Source organism: Oculina patagonica, chromosome 6, assembly GCF_052425735.1.
Source record: "Oculina patagonica isolate OP01 chromosome 6, crgOcupat, whole genome shotgun sequence".
NCBI classification, from domain to species: Eukaryota; Metazoa; Cnidaria; class Anthozoa; order Scleractinia; family Oculinidae; genus Oculina; species Oculina patagonica.
The window spans coordinates 25,356,105-25,373,984 of record NC_135763.1 but is presented as its reverse complement, the minus strand read 5'-3'; the positions used below and the strand labels follow the sequence as shown (position 1 = coordinate 25,373,984).

General features: G+C 40.7%; 1 protein-coding gene across 1 annotated transcript; it reads left to right on the top strand.

Annotated features, from left to right (window-relative positions):
• The first annotated feature begins 298 nt into the window (after positions 1 to 298).
• Positions 299 to 17,783, top strand: LOC144656143 (phthioceranic/hydroxyphthioceranic acid synthase-like). Its single transcript, XM_078516370.1, is given in 16 exon segments — positions 299 to 940; positions 942 to 5,672; positions 5,798 to 5,966; positions 6,546 to 6,736; positions 6,738 to 8,474; positions 8,476 to 8,661; positions 8,663 to 8,989; positions 9,243 to 9,405; positions 9,767 to 10,045; positions 10,384 to 10,772; positions 11,471 to 11,782; positions 12,581 to 12,898; positions 13,590 to 13,820; positions 14,258 to 14,579; positions 16,903 to 17,031; positions 17,432 to 17,783. Coding segments are annotated over 16 exon segments (10,347 nt in total). The 3' UTR covers positions 17,653 to 17,783.
• The last annotated feature ends 97 nt before the right edge of the window (positions 17,784 to 17,880 follow it).

The following is a 17,880-nucleotide window of genomic DNA, read 5'->3' as shown; positions in this document are numbered from 1 at the left end:
AAAACGTCCCTTTGGCTGCGAGGCTATCAGTAGAAGACGAATAAAGATTTCTTATTCTATCCTCATCCTTTTTGAGAAAGCATTTGCCAAACTGGGTTGTTTTCTTGCTCGTAGACCATTGGTTGTTATGTTAGTTTCACTCGTTTTTCTTGTTGTAAGCTGTCTGGGTTTCATTCGCCTGCATGTTGAGCGACCCACCTACGATAGTTTCATTGTGACTGACAGCCAATCGAGGCAGGACTTCCATCATGCAGCACAATTCTTTTCACGCCTTGAAGCCCGCGAGGAGCAGATAATCATGGTCCCAAAACATGGAGTAAATATCCTTAGGGAGGATTGTCTGAAGGATGCCATTCTTGTACACCAGGCTGTTGCGAACCTAAGTGATTACAATGAACTATGTTTCAGGCAACGGCTTTCTAAAACCAAGGAAAAACTAGTGAAAGAAGAATGTGTCTTTAGCAACCCGCTTGAATTATCTGGTGGCGAGTTTGAAAAGTTGACTAACATTTCTTCCATTCTGGTTGATGAGTGGAGAAATCCTTCACTTATTCTTTCCACTGGTCAAAGTTTCCGCTCTTCCTATGATCAAATGTTGAGTAATTTTCATATTAAAAACGAGACAGCTCGGGCCGATGCTCTTCGAGTTATTTACTTCATCAGAAAGTCGACCAATGAAGAAGAAGACCAGAAAGTTCGTCACTTTGAAGCATCTTTTGAGAGTCTTGTCTCGTCAATGAGTCATCGCTTGAATTGCGCATCGCTCTCCTTCAAGACTGGAAAAACAACTAATGATGCTTTGCAAAGTATCTTACGACTGAAACAGGAGCCACTGTATTTGTCTGCTTTGATCATGGTACTTCTTGTGTTGACTGTCATATACCTTTCTTCTGACACTGTTAGTTTCCTTGCCTCAGTCGTACTGATGATTTCATCTATCTTTTTACCCCTTGATATGTGCTGTAGGCATCGTTTCATTGGCCAGCCCTTCCCTTTTCCCAACTTCTTTGTTTGTCCCCTTTCTGCTGTTGGGAAAAGTAAGCTCAGATGTAGTGCTGTTAATTAGAGAATGGGAGCGACAAAAGAGTGTGTCATCTCTTGAACAGCGAGTTAGTATTTGTGTCACTAGAGCGGGATCTCTTGTGGTGTTGTCAGCAATATCTGGAACAGTACTTTTTGGAATTGCAATCAAATCTTCCTTTGGTGTGATTTTAAACTTTTTCTTGGTGATACTTCTAGCTTTTGCAGTTGTTTTGGTTGCATCGTTCTTTGTAACTGTGGCTTGGTTTGCATGTTTTGAGAAGCAGTTAAAGGTATTCAATACTTGGTGTGTTCGGCCCTGCGGTTCAAGATCGCCATTTAAGAAAGGACATAGACAAAGCCTTCAAGCTAAACTGAAACATTTTGTCGAGGCCTTTATTCAGATCATGTTATCTCTCGGTGGGAAACTTTTGTCACTCTTTATCCTAGCCTGCATCGTCATATTGTGTGTGGTATCTGCCTTACAACCAGGCCAACGAATAAGTACCAGCGAGGCTCTTTATCAAAGTGACAACAACTTCAACCAGTTCAGTAAAGCTCAACAAACTTTCTTTGGCAATGGAATTTATACTAGTGTTGTTTTCACTAAAGACGTTGACTACTCACAGGATGCTGTACAAGAGCAGATGATGAACATTTGTGCACTGTTACAAGAGGGTTCCTACAGTAATGGGAAATCAATATGTTGGATGACAGCCTTAAGAGAATGGTCGAGACATAAAAACATAAGCTGCTCAAACTCAGAATTCTACCGGTGCTTAGAACTTTTCCTTAATCAATCCAACAACGTCATGTTTCGTCAAGACCTTCATTTTGAAGACAAGAAAACGCGACTTAAAATTTTGGCATCTCGAATTCATCTTAAGATGGCACTACGCAACCGCTTTAAGGAAGACAGAGCATTACTGGAGAAAATGAGAAAAGATATGCTTAAAAAGACTTCCCTGGAAGCCACGCCAGTCTCTGAGACGTTTTTTCATCTTGATGACCTCTTTTTCTTGGAAAGGGAGACAGTCTCAGTTGCCATTATTGCCACTATAATAGTGTTTGTATTTACTTTGCTCTCAAACGCAAGTTTTTGCATCGGTATTTACTTAACTATAACATTTGACATTCTTGTATTGGAGGCAGCAAGTATCATGGAGGCATGGGATATCCATCTTAATCACATCTCTTTCCTCTCCCTCTTTGTGGCAATTGTCTTATCTCTGAATTTCAGCATAGCTATGGCCCATTCATTCACATTTTCACCAAAGCAAAAAGTTAGAGATCGTATGATTGAAACCCTGACCACGGTTGGATGGCCTGTGTTGATTGCATCATTAATGGGCACAGCTGGATCTGTTTCACTGGGGTTTATTTATCCAAGTCTAGCCAACATTTTCTGTCAACTCATACCTCTGGTCTTTGCTCTTGGACTGTTTCATGCCCTCGTTATTTTTCCGCCAACAGTTCTGTTACTTGTCGAGATTGTTGGCCATTTTCAATCCCAGAGTGACTTCGATGTGCTATTTTCCCAAAAGGAAAAGAAGGAGGACGGTGTGTTGTTGCAATTACAAAATAGTGACATGCAGCAGCCTAAAGCTAAGTATCCAGGCATTGCCATCGTTGGCATCAGCTGCAGATTCCCTGGAGCCAGCAGCAAGGACCGGTTTTGGGATTTACTTGAGCAAGGAAAGTGTTCGATTGGTGCCTTCCCCAAGAACAGAAAAGAAGAGCATGAAGCTTTCTCTAACCTCTATCATCCAAAGCGTTTCGTCGTTGGACGGCTGTGTGCCGTTAATGGTTCATACTTGGAAGAAATACAAGGTTTTGACAACAAGTTCTTTGGCATATCCAATCAAGAAGCGCGTGGAATGGACCCTCAGCAACGGATTCTCCTGCAAGTGGTGTATGAGGCCATTGAAGATGCTGGAATGCAGCTAGAAGACCTCCAGAGTTGTAGAACAGGAGTCTTTGTTGGTGTAATGAATCTGGAGTATGGGTCACTAATAACAGACCCATCAAATTTCAACAATATTGACCAGTTTTCATCAACAGGGATAACAGCATCCATTCTTGCCAACAGGGTGTCCTTCTGCCTTAACCTGACAGGTCCTAGTATTGCTGTTGACACGGCGTGCTCTTCATCTCTGACTGCACTCAAACTTGCGCGTGATAACCTTTTCAGCGGGGATTGCGATATAGCTATTGTTTGTGCACCGAACATAGCCCTGGACCGTGCTATGCAGATGGCAATCAGCATGGCTGGTCTCCTGGCTCCAGATGGAAAATGTAAAAGTTTTGATGCTTCTGGAGATGGCTATGGGCGAGGAGAAGGCTTTGCAGCAGTTATCATGAAGCATTCAAAGGCAGCTTTGAGTGACAAAGATGACGTTTACTGTGAGATAATTGCTTGTGGTATGAACAACGATGGCCAAAATGCTGTGCCAATGACGGCCCCAAGTGCAAAGTTGCAAGCGGAACTATCCAAGTCGGTTCTTGAACAATCTGGAGTGAATCCAGAAGACGTGGGCTACTTCGAGGCACATGGCACTGGCACTGCCGTCGGGGATGTAGTAGAGGTTACTTCAATAGCTGACACCTACACGTCTGGAGCTGGAAAGCCCACACGAATGTTGAAAGTTGGTTCTGTCAAGTCAAATCTCAATCACACAGAATCTACTTCAGGTCTTGCTGGGCTAATCAAGGTTGCTCTGATGATCAAAAAGAAGAGATTGGTACCAACTGTTAACGTGCACGTGCTCAATCCCAAACTTAAGCTTGAAGAAAAGGGAATTGCTGTACAACAAACCAGTGAACCTTGGAATACAGAAGGAGAAAAACCACGAATAGGTGCGCTAAACTCATTTGGTTATGGTGGCTCAAATGTGCATGTCATCCTCCGTGAAGTTACATCACAGCTACCATGCTTGAAGGAGGAAAATGTTGAAAATATCACTCATGTTATCACCTTCTCAGCACATTCAAAAGAAGCCCTAAAGCAAATGGCACAACTTTATTCCAAATGGCTTCAAGATCACCTCGAAGAAATTGACAAACCTATTCTAGAAAACTTATGCTACTCACTGAATGAACGCCGCAGCCAGTTCCCACACCGCCTAGCCCTTTCCTTTGCATCAACTGATGAAGCATCAAAAGCTCTTGCAGACTTTGCTAATGACTCTGTGGGATGGGATAACGTTGTGTCCTACAGTGAAGTGACCGTAACTGACCCAAAGCATGTATTCATGTTTGGTGGTCAGGGATCTCAATGGTACGCCATGGGAAGACAGTTGCTTGAGTCTGAGGCTGTTTTTAAAGAGGCTATTTTGACCGTAAACAATTTACTTCAAGAGTTTGGAGAGACTTGGTCACTCATAGATGAGCTCATGGCACCAGAGGAGACATCAAGGATTGCTGAGAATCGCATTGCCCAGCCAGCCACTTTTGCTGTGCAGTATGCGACTGTGCAGCTGCTTATGTCCTGGAGAATCTATCCGTCTGCTGTCCTTGGTCATAGCCTGGGAGAATTTGCAGCTGCCTGTGTAGCTGGCATTATTACAGTCAAGGAAGCTCTTCACTTGGTTCTAACTCGAGCCACTCTGCAAGATAATTGTCCTAATAATGGAGGTATGGCAGCTGTTGGCATGTCCGAAGAAGAAACCACAGCATTACTGGCAGACCTGCAGTTAAGCACCACACTAGCCATTGCCGCAATCAATGATGCCAAAAGTGTGACAGTGTCTGGTGACTCGCAATCTATTGATGCTCTGGGTCAACATCTAAGCTTGCATGCAAAAGGTACTTTCTGGCGTGTTCTTGGAACTAAACGCGCATTTCATAGCTCCCACATGGAAACAATCAAACAGCCTTTTCAAGCAGCTATGAAGCAGGTCAAGTTAAAGCCTCAACTGTCAAAGATTCCAATGTACTCTACGGTTGCTGGTGAAATTATCTCCGGTCAGCAGTTAAACAGCGACTACTGGTGGCAAAATATACGTCTTCCAGTCCAGTTCTACCCAGCTGTGAAACACCTTCTAAAAGATGGTTACAAGCAGATTATCGAGATTAGCACTCAGCCGATTTTAGCCCACTATGTCAAGCAGATCGCCCGTCAGGAAGGTCTTAAAGATACAGGAATACCAGTTGTCTTGGCAACTCTTCCTCGTAAAAGAGTACCTGTCAACGAACAGCACAAGTTTTTTCTCCAGAACACAATATGTAAATTGTACGCGCTGGGATCACCCATAGATTGGAAGTGCGTTCAAAAGAATCGATCGGCCAAGTTTGTCCGTACGCTCGGCTATCCATGGCAGGAGAACAACTTTTGGTATAGAGAACGTCCTCCCCCAACCATAATCTCTCCTCTTGGAGTTGACGAAAGCACGACAAAGCAAACGCATCCACTTCTAAAACAAGTGAAGAACACCGATCAGTGTTCAGGTCTCCGCAGCTGGGAGACTGAGATTGACCTCCATCGTTTTCCAATTCTCAAGGACCACGCTCTTATTCAAGGAGGTACTGTGATGCCAGGGGCTGTTTACCTCGAGATGGCCTTTGCAATGGCGAAGGAAACGTTCGTAGATGTGTCCGGCTTGGAACTTGTTGATGTGAAGCTTTTAAATCTTCTAACACTTCCAGAAACACAGGTAACATAAACCTTATTTTATACGTCAATTTGTATCAAAGAATGTGAAATTTTCAAATCAATAATGCTTACCTTATGTACAAAATGTGCTGACTTTTTAATATTTCTTTACCATTTGTTTCTAAGGTTCGATCTTTACGACTTCGTCTTCTAAATACCAACAGAATTGATGAGGCCCAGTTCCAAATTACAAGCATACAGGAAGATCAGTCTGAGATAAAACTGAGTACTGGGAGTATCTCTGTAGATCTGTCGCACAGGCAAGGGAATAATCATTTGGAGGATACAGGTATTGGTATGTTTATATTATTTTTCTTTTATCTTGTAATTACTTTTAAAAAACAATGTTTGAAAGGGTCTTAACATGGACTAGTTGTTTTCTTCTTTTTTTAGTTGTAAATTGGACTGGTCATATTCATGAAGATGAAACCAATCATCGTAAAATGTTAAAGAGTAATTTTCTAAATTGATAGCCGCGAAAATTCTTCTCGTCATATAACAGTATGTAAAATCTGTTAGAAGCCACCTATTCACTCAGTAAATAAAGCCTATAATTATTATTGATATAAAAAAATTTTAAAGCATTTTCCAAGTCCTTAAGATAAATTACGGGTGCCATTTTTTGTAGCTATTCCATTGAAGGATTTTTCTTTCCCATGACTAACCGACTATTAAGTTTAGCGATTTAACTTCTTAGAGATTTAAGTATTCTCGTCTGAAATATTAAAGCAATTTCAAGTTCGTCACGATAACTCAGTTTAACGATTTTTAATCTGTCATTCGCTAAATTTAGTAGCCACTAAAATAGAGCTTTAAGGCACCTTTTACTTCACTGAATAAAACGAAAGTTTATTTTGCTGTTATTTATTCATAGCTTCAAGCCAAGTCGGTGCAACAGTTAGCGAGATGATAACAAATATGAAGGAAATACCGATGCAACGCTTTAAAGAAATAACAGAGAAGTTTGGGTTCAACTATGGGCCTACTTTCTCCATCATCACACAGATATGGCAGCGTGATAACGAAGGACTTTGCCTCATTGATGTCAGTGAATCATTGCCTATTCGAGATGGAAACTGGACGTTATGTCGTCCATCCTTCCATTTTAGATGCCTGCCTTCAATCCTGCTTTGTTCCCCTTGGAAGCTCATTCGATGATGACAAGTCACTTGTCCCAGTAGGTTTCAAGAGCATTACTTTGAATGGCGTTCCGTCTACCAGCCAGTTGTACTGCCACGTCACAGCAGATTCCACTGAGTTTGGAAGATTTGATGTCGCTTTAATGAGTCCATCTGGAAAGGTTTTACTAACAATGAATGGCTTCCGTGTTGCCGAGTTGACTAGTTCACCTCGTCAACTGCCCTTTGCTGAACTTGCATATGAAGTCCAGTGGAAGGAAGAAGAATTGCAAGAGCAGAGAGAAATTGCACCAGATGTTACTTGCATAGTACTGAAAGATTCATCTGACTTCGCCAACACCTTAGTCTTGAGACTTCAGGCGGCAGAAGTTAATGTCATCTCTGTTGACCCTCCACCCTCTGGATCTTTCAACACCGAAGTGCAGGAAGCAATCAAGACCGTCTTTTCAGGGATACCACCCGGTAATTTACCCAGTCTAAGAGTTATCAACATGTGGCCGATGGAATCAACAATTCTACCAGACAACGTCAGTACCATTGAACAAGCCCAAAGCCTTGCCTTCTACAGTTCCGTGTTCTTACATAAGCTGCTTATAGAGAAAGAGTGGCTTGATTCTCGACTGTTCCTCGTCACCAAGAGAACACAGCTGTTGAGTACCTGTGACAAGACTCCAAACGACAATTCCATTCCGTGGGGCTCTACAGTCTGGGGGCTGAGAAGAACAGCAGTCCTTGAAGAACCAAATCTCAGAGTTACAACTGTTGACCTCAGCAACACAACAGATTTGAAAGAAGTAGATTCCTTGGTTGATGAGATTTTTGGTGCGAGCACTGAAGATGAGGTGGCCTTTCGAAATGGCAAGCGGTTCATTAATCGCCTCGTGAGAGCACACCTTTCCCCACAACAATCCACTATAGTGAACAGAAATGGAAACAAGACAAAGAGCTCATTGTACTTATCAACTATCCCTTTGTCACGAATGCTTTGCCTGCGTGAGCAAACTCTTTCAACCCCATCGCCCTCGCAAGTCAGCGTAGATTTGTTTTATTGTTGGACAACTTCAGAATCACTCTTTGATGTATCCAAGCCAGAAGGATGTGTCTTTGTCAGCGGAAAAGTGGTCGATGTACCAGAGCAGAGCAAGCTCAATTTCAAGATTGGAGATGAGGTGTGTGGTGTTATTCCCTCGGGACGTGTTGCTCATTCCATTCCCATACAAGCCAGTAACATATTTGTAAGACCTGCCAACCTAACAAAGGAACAGGCTACATACATCCCTGCCTGCTTAGCTATAGCCTCTCGAGCTCTTGAAATAGCAGCGCCTGATGGAACAAGTCAGAAATTGCTGATTCACGATGCAAACCGTGGTCCTGGACCGGCAGCAGTTGTCCTTGCAAGTGCATTGGGTCATAGAGTATTTTGCACCATTTCTGACACTTGCCAAAAATCTGAGAAAATCGCCCTCCTCGAAATGGGTGCAGAGGATGTAATGTACCATAGTGCATCTTATCTCAATGGTGATGTGAATGGCCAGTTCGATGCCATTGTCTTCTTCTACTCAACGTTTCCAAACGCTCTACGCAAAAGTGTTCAAAATCTCAAAGTTAGAGGCACAGTTGTCATCATGAGTGCCGAGGTTGAAGGTGATATTGTATTTCCTGCAAAGAAGAAAAGTCAAGTATCAGAAAGAAGACATATCAGACATCCTCCTATCTCCTCTGGTCTTTGAGCAGCTCAGCATTGAAAGTCTGAAAGTGCTTGAAAGAAAAGGAGGTCTTGAAAAGCTTCTAGGAATGCAAATGGAGACTTTGAACTTGGCAACATCAATCAAAGCTTCAAACCAATCCCTTGGCAAACATTCATCTCAAAAACATCAAACTGAAACTATCATCGGGCATTTCGTTTGGTATTCAATCATTTCCATCATTTCAACGAGAAAACCATCTTAAAGACATTCCAGTACTTCCATGTGGTTTAGATGAGTGTGGCCTGAAAGAAAACCGTACATATTTGGTAGCAGGCGGAATGGGAGGGTTTGGATTTGAAGTTGCAAGGTGGTTGGCAGAGAATGGGGCAAAGTCTATTGGACTCATGAGCCGCTCTAAACCCTCGGATGCTAAAGTTCAAGAGGTGCGAGCGATTGAAAGGAAGACTGGGACAAAGATCTGCACTTTTCAGGTAATAAAGCACGCCAGTAGCTAAGTTAAAAACATTGAAACTTTCCTTGTTTTGAAGGACTTCCACATAGGTTGCTTCCTGGACCAAAGTCAGTGTTGTATTACGAGATAGCTCATTCCCTGGAATAGAGATTTTTTCCTTTTTAATTTGTGCAATGATATGTATGTATATGGTAGTAGATTTGTAATGTAAGAATAACGCAAGTTAATGAATTTAAAATCAAAGATTGAAGAAAAAGTGTATTGTTATGTAGGTTGACATATCCAACCAAGAACAGATGTCGTCCTTTAGAGAGCAGCTTCGATCTCTTCCAAGTGTGGCTGGCATTGTGCACACTGCCATGGTTCTAAGAGATGAATTAATCAAAGATCTCGAATTCAGTAACTTTATTGAGGTCATGAGCCCTAAGATCAAAGGTAAGTTAAAAGATATTATAGAGGCGTTAGAATACACATTGGATCTAATTTTACAACATGCCTTTAATATAAATTTTATATATTTTTTTTATCTAACCTGTTGTTGCCAAGAGAAAAAAGGACTCAACTCGTAGTATTTTAAGTAACTTCCATAACTGCATTTATATAATACTGACGGACAAAGTTCATCATCTTGTTTATCATCTCGTGGCCAGGTAATATAATTTTAATATTGAGTTTTGCTTAGAAACTCTGTATCAAAAAAGGTACTATGGTTTGCATATTATATTGTAGATTACTGCCAGAAAATATAGCTAAATGTTTTTCATCTAAAACAAGTTTGTGTCTACATTATTTCTAGGTACCTTTCTGCTGCACCAGATGAGCTTGGAAATGGATCTTGATTTCTTTGTCATGTTTTCATCCATGGTTTCAACTGTTGGTAACGTGGGACAAGCATCATACGCAGCTTGTAATTCCTTCCAAGATTCTCTTGCCCAGTACCGAAGACATGTGCTTGGTCTGCCTGGACTTGCGATAAACTGGGGACCAATCAGTGGAGCTGGTGTGTTGGAGCGGCAAAGTGGTGTCGCTAAACTGTTGACTCTGGCAGGATTTGGATTTATAAATGCCAAGCAAGGTAAGTAGTACCATCTTAGCTGTAATCTTAGGGTGAGCTGCAAAGACGAATATCAAATTAAAATTGTAAGTTCAATTGCACAAAAGTTATCAATTTGTTTTTTTTTTTTTCATGACTGATCATACTCTACAGTCATTTTTACCTCTATTTCCTTTACAACAATGTGAGCTGAACGGTATTGTAGCTATAGAGTGATTTCCAGATATAACCAATGTCTCCGTCAGTGTGAATTTAACGTCGACCTACCTTAAATATTCTGGATATTTCAGATACCACATTGGACTCTTTGAGCAATGATGTTTGTTTAATTTTTAACCACTTGTTTATTATTTTCGCAGGAGTTAAACAAATGGCCAAAGTCCTAACTGAAGAGCCAGGCCGTTGCAATATCTCTTTGTTTGATGTAGACTGGCCTCGATTCATGAAAAGTTATGAAGGGTTGAAAAAGGCACCCAGGCTGTCAATTATCGCGTCTGAAATTAATGCTTCGGACGCTCAGATCAGCTCAACAGAGTCACTGGGACAAAGAATTATTCTTGAGAAGGATGAAGACAAGAGGGCAGAGCTTGTCAAAGAGTATGTTGGCATATCTGTGGCAGAACTGTCAGGAATTTCATCACCCTCTGAGGCAGATATGAACAAAAGTTTGTACAGCTATGGTGTGGACTCAACTGCAGCACAGACCTTGAAAATGCAACTTGAATCAAGTTTGCAGGTCTCGTTTGAGGTAACACTGTCCTTAACGTTTTACTTGATGTAATAGTGAATAATCATTCCTGGGATTTTGCCTTGGTCATACAAATGTACACTGCATGATGCAGTATTTCTTATGCCCAATTAAGACGTTTCAGTCCTATAGCATGAAAACTTTAATAACAATAATAATAACAAGGTTGATAACAATATATCTAGGATTTGTCAAAACCTAGATATATATTCGTCAACATGTAGTGAAGAAAACGAAAGAAATGACCCTCGTAGAGTGCATAAATAAATAAAAGAATCTACAGTGATTATTAATCTGGAGATAATTTCTTCGAGACAGTCTTGCCCAGGGTTTGTGCCAAGTGACGAGGAGACTTCACTGACATTTCAGGCTATTGATAACAGTTGTGTGGAGAGGGTAACAACAACCCAAAGTATCAACTGACTAGAAAACTACCGGGTTATTTCAGGCCCCAGACTCATATTGTACTTTTTTCTATTTATATATATTACAATTATAAACCTGATAAAAGTACGAGAGTGAATAAAGCTATTGTTATATTATGATTATACAAGAAAGTATATTACATTTGCTCACGGGCAAGTGGCCCATACACAATTAAGAAAGCGCTAACATGTAACTCAGATTTCTCATCATTACTTAGTATCATCATACCCTTGATACGCTCGTACATCTAACGATTAAGCTCTCTGTTTCAGGTGTTTTACTTCATGCAGCCTGATACCACTCCACTGAAAATGGAAAAAGATATTGCTGCCATGCTTAGTAAACGAAATCCAGACTCGCGGCCATCCAGCGAGAAACCTCAAAAGAGTGAGATCCAAGAGAATGGACCTGTACCATCTCAAGCAGCTGCAGAGACACCTCCCCCAGCCACCGCATTGGAGAATCAGGTCCAAGTTGTACCACTGCACACTCCTGTGGGTTCAGCTATAAAGTTCTTCTGCATACATCCCACGCATTGCTATGCAATGAGTTTAGCGCCGATTTCTACTGGATTTCAAGGACAGGTGAGTTTATGACTGAGTACATCGAGGAGAACGTGCTGCTTTGCATTGTCATCTGCAAATGGTTAGATGTTCAAGTCTTCTTGGATAAGGACGATAAACCGTAGGCCCCGTCTCCTGCATCTTCAGTGTATATGGTCAGCAGGGGACGTTAAAGAACCCACACACTTATCGCAAAGAGTAGGGCATGGAGTTCCCGGTGTTGTGGTCTGGCCTATTCACATGTATCCATGGGTTGGGTGGATGGACGAGGTCATATACATGGACGGATAGTGGCTGCCAAAGGCGCCTGTAATATGCTGATATCCGATCTTGTCCCATGCTCTAATTGCAAAGCGCATTGAGCTTCGGGGAATGCCCTATAGAAGTACATTACCATTACCATTACTGTTCATGATTCCGATGTTAGAAGGTATCCGTGATGAGGCATATGACACTTACTCACTTTCTTAAGTCAACATTCCATTTACAAATTTGAATGCCTTTAAGAGATGTTGCAAACGTCAGCCTTAAAAATTCTCGATAATTTTCAGATCCAATAATTGTAACATACAAGTGGCCTTTGTAGTCTGCAGGCTTATTGGAGGTTATTTATGACACTGTAACATATTATTTGCTTTTCAATGCGAGGGCTTGACTTATAACAGGGAAGTAATTGGATAATGAATGAATACGTCATATGTTTTGCATACCTATTAAACGTATCATCACTGGGTTATCCATGAACTACATGGTACCCAGCAAAAAAGAATAATTCCACATAAATTAACAAAGTTCAATTGTGATTTCCTCCTTCTTCAGGATTTAGTGTCCTTCTATGCACTGGGCTTTACAGACCCAACAGCGGTAAGTGAGGATTGGGGTGGGATTCGTCAACTTGCCACGCATTACGTCAAACTGATTAGAGAGGAACAGAGTCACGGGCCATACTTTCTGGGTGGATATTCATACGGAGGATATGTTGCATACGAAATGGCTTCCTTGTTGACAGAGCAGAATCAAAGGGTGGAGTTTATGGCCATGATTGACACATTCCCATGGTTTCAGCGTTCACGGACCGTCAACACCAGACTGGGTATGTTGCATGAAGATGGAAACGTGCAACGCCCACAGTTTGAGGTTTGTAACAAGCGTTGCCATAACAAATTATTTTCTTCATTAGAGCAGTTTTCAATTGAGTGTCGTAAAACCAAAAGCAAAGTAATTACTCTGGCCAATCACAAAGGATACAGACAATCCAGTGAACCAATCAAAACTCGAAGCAAATACATGTAGCTGGCACAAAGCGCGGGAAAACGTGCGCGTGCCAGGCAAGATTGGTTTTGGTTTGAGTTCTGATTGGCTGAGAAAGTGGCGCGAGATTTTTAGACCAATCACTAAGCGTAGTAATGCAAAACCAAGGCAAACGCAAATTACTTTCGGCATTCAAGTGAAAACCGCTCTAAATAGGAATTCTAATTCAGTTTTAATACCTGTCAACAAAGAATGGATCAACATAAAACTTCAGACAACGTTCTTTTACAACTTACAAAACTAGCTTGAGTTATCTGGCAAACATAATAAATTAATAATTTTGGGGCTCTGTTACTTTCTGGTTTTCACTGATTCATGCTTGTAGAGATGATGATGATGATGATGATGATTATTATTATTATTATTATTATTATTATTATTATTATTATTATTATTATCTTTTATTAGGAAGCTTTTATCACCAAAGTTGTTTTCAGAAAGGTCCTACAAGATGATTCCCAAAATCCTTAAAATGGAAAAAGTAAATTGCCTTTTTTATTGTTTTTTTTTATGTTAGGTTCAATTTGAAAACTATTTGGAAAAGCTGGCAATAGATACCCTGAAGATGACAGCTGACAAATACAGGCAACTGAGAGAAGAGTACACTCAAGACGGGGTCGTAGATGAACTTCAAAAAATGGCCCTTGATGGAGGACTTGCCGTGTACAATTTGAGGTCCCTCAAGGAATCCCTCCAAAGGGACTATAGTATTGCAAAAAAGGCTCTTCAAAAGTGGGAACCCGCAAAGGTATGGAACAACGTTTTTTTTGCCTGCGTATCGAGTATACTTATTCCATAGGGAATAATTCCATGGAGTATACCAATGCTGTAGGAAGTTATTCCTTTAAAACAATTCCTGGCGAAGGATTATAACAGCTAATCTACAGTATTTATTCGATTAAGCGCTCTGGGCGCTTATTAAATTTTTAGACCTTGAGGGTGGGCGCTTATTCGAGGTGGGCACTAGTTCGAAGCAAGGCGCTTATTAAATTGTCATCATTTTTAGCAAGTTTACGTTTATATTGCAAGAAAACAATATATAATAACAAAACGTGAAGATGTACCAAAGCTAAATTTTAACTGTTTATTGAAAGTTTCCGTAAAATACTAAGAAAACTCGGTCTTCCGGGTAGTCGCTTGGTAGTACTAAGCCAATTTCAATCTAAATTACTTCTCCACTGATAGGTTCGTTACAAAGGCCCTCTCACTTACCTCAAATGCCAAAATACATGCTTCTCGCCCAGGATTCATCCATCAGACAGTGTTGAGGAAATATGGGGCCAGTTAGTTGATGGTGGTACGGCAGTCCTGGTTTGTCCCGGTGACCATTACTCCATGAGTGAATTACCTGATGCTCATGTGACAGGCAGTATCTTAACAACAGCCCTCGCATTCACCTACCGAATGCTTTATCCAGAATTCCCCAGACCTACAAGAACGTTCACCCAAAGACGAGCCGTGGAAAAGCTATGTAGCGGTGTGAATGTCTTCCTTCACTCAAAGCGAGGTACGTGTAAATAAATATCTTGATCATTTTATTGAGTATCACATTCAGAGACGGCGGAGCAATTTTCCAAGTGGGGGGGCTGACTAGTGACTTGAAGTGGGGGGGCTTAAAAGACTTTTCTCTTAGTAAGTCTTTATTTTTTGGGAAATTCTGGGGGAGCTAAAGCCCCCCCAGCCCCCCCGGCTCCGCCGTGCCTGCACATGCATGATGACCTTTTAATCTCATCTGCTAATAACTATTGATTTTTCATATAATCAGTTATGGACTGCTACCAGTGCTTCGGTCAATTCTACAGATATGTTGATTATTTTCAAGACATGATTGAGGTGTTCATCTCAAACTATTACTTTAACGTACGTAATTTGAGTTAAGTTGCCTATTGGTTGGGTGTTGGACTTTGGCCAGGTCCGGGTTCGGCCAGGTTCCGTGTACGCTTCATTACGTACTTGGCAATTAAATTTACTCTCACATTAGAAATGAGTACTCCGAGTAATGAAGTCAAAGACCTTGGAGTCACACTTGACCGTCATCTTACTTTAAAAACTCACATCAACAATATTTGTCGCTCCGCCTCACATTCTATTCACCAAATCGGAAAAATTAGGAACTTTCTATCCAGATCTGCTACGGAACGTCTTATTCATGCTTTCGTTTCTTCAAAACTTGATTACTGCAACAGTATTCTTCTCGGTCTCCCCTCCTATGAGTTAGAGAAAGTACAACGGTTGCAGAATACAGCCGCAAGACTAACTGTTAGAGCAAAAAAGTCGGCTCATATCACTCCAGTTTTAAAGAGTTTACACTGGCTTCCGGTGAAAGAAAGAATTATTTTTAAAATTCTCTTGGTAACGTACAAAGTCCTCCATGGATTTGCACCAGCCATTTAAATGACCTGCTTTTTAACTACACGCCTCATCGTTTACTACGATCGAGTAGCTTAAACCTACTGTCTATTCCTAAGACTAAAACGGTTACCTATGGTGAGGGTCTCAATGGGGTTAACCGTTAGCCGTAAAACGGCCAAAAATTTAGCCGTTAGGCGTAAAAATTGGAAAATTGTAACCGTTAGCCGTAAAATATGTTAACCGTGAAAAATCGGTCAGTCTTTTACTACAAACTTGATGAATTCGACATTGCTGATCCTAGCAGTATGTAGGACGCGTGTCACTTATCAACCTAGTAAAAATGGCCCAGCTCACAACGAGTCTCTCGTAGCTCAGTTGGTTAGAGCGCCCAACCGGTATCTGGGAGGCCATGGGTTCGATTCCCGTCGGGGACTCAGAATTTTTCTTTGTCCCATGCTCGTGTCATGTTGAATACTTCATCTCCATTCCAAATCAACCAAGTTCACTTCATCGTCCCAGAATGGTCCTGAGACATAAAATATGTTTTTCAATAATGGAAATTAACTTTTAACTTTTTAAAACAATGAAAATTAACTTTTAACTTCTGTTAACTGTTATGGAAATAAATTAACCGTTTGCCGTAAAAAAAGCCAAAATTTTAACCGTTAACCGTAAAAGCCACCACCCCATTGAGACCCTCTATGGTGACAGATCGTTCTCAGTGATTGCACCAAAGCTATGGAATGACTTGCTCATTGTAGTCAAACAGTGCTCCACAGTTGACTCTTTTAAATCGAGACTTAAAACTTTTCTTTTTAACAGCGTTTTTATTTGATTAGGAATAGAACTAAAATTGTAAAAAGCATTGAGACTCCGTCAGGCTGTAAAATGCGTTTTAAGCACCTTTTTATTATTATTATTAGAAATGTAGAAATGAGTAATGACAAATTCTCAAGGCAAACATCCCTGAGAAAATTTTGGAAAATTACCTGTGTTGGACAGGGCCGGGAGGAGCAGTGCTCCAAATTGCTTCACGCTACTGTATGTGAGCCATCTAGGCTTGCAGGCAGCCGTTAGTTACGTGTTGGATTGAAGTGGGTTATGTTAGCGATTGAGTCGCATTATTTTGTAAATCATAGTGTCATTGTAGTATTATGTTAGTTAAAAATTAGGAATGTTTTTTTTTAGCAGCAGAGATGATCATTTACTCTCCAGGAGCTGATTATCCTGTTCTGTCCAAAAGAAATAGCCATCGTACGCGTATTTGGAAATTCGTGTTGAGAAAAGAAGTTGAACACCAAGAAATCAGGCGTCAGTGTTCATGCAACTCACTTCGAAAGATGGCCATCACGAAGAAAACGATTTTTTGCAAGGAGAAGTGAACTGTTGATCACAATCTTGGAAATTAAATTAAAGGGGTTAACTGACTGTCAATTTTTTTTTTTTTTTTACGGTTTTTAACTTTCAATTCATTGCAGGCCGCAGAATGCCTCATTTTGGAGAACTGCTTTTTGACAATGATACTTGCAAACTCAAGTTGATGTTAAAGGCCTACGAAGGAGAAATAAAGGAGAAAGAGAAAGCCAAAAAGATTATTGACCTGAAAGGTAATTTAAAGCAATTATTCAGTATAGTGGTGGCTCATGTCGACTTTAAGTTCTATTTAATGTGATGCTCGTGTGACGTGGTTGCCGTAGGTTACGAAAAACGAAAATGTTAAGGCTGGGGAAAATTCAAGCAATTTGGTATCTGGTCAGCGAACGTCAATTTCATGTTAAAGTCATTTAATCAGTTTTATGATGATATAGAGGCCGTTTTCGAATGAGTGAAAAGTAAGAGAATTTCCAAGCATGGGAAGGGACTACAAAATTTTTAAAATAACCTTTCTTCACTAATTTTCCTGTTCTCAAATTTTGCATAATAAAATCCACTATTGCTAATCAATTACTAAAAGCATAAATCGCTGACGAGAATTTGCTTCTTTTCAATGATCTTCCTCGTATACAGATCTTCGCACGGTCCAGCCAGGGAGACTTGTTTCCAGTGCTCTTAAATACGCCGACCGCAAGCGGAGAGTTGGAGCTCATCGAAGCGGAAACCTGGGGCAGATCGTGTCCGTGATAACAGGTCGACGTGTGTACAATTTGGAATTTACTGATTGGTCTGATTTAAAAGCATTTTACAACATGGTAGAGGCTGTGTTTGCAGTGAAAATATTATCTAGATAGAAGTGTGGCATGTTCAAAATGTTTTACAATGCCGCTTGGTCGCGGTTACAACTGTCCGGTGTCTTTTGTTTTCCAATAACAAACTGTAACTTTTTCTATTCATTAGTTCCTGACAATTTGAGAGTAGAAATTCGATACAGGAGCATATTTTATGAAAAAAAAATGTTTGCATTTAACTGAACAAAAGAAGTGTGCTATCATTTGCTTCTGGGAGTGGCGATCATGATC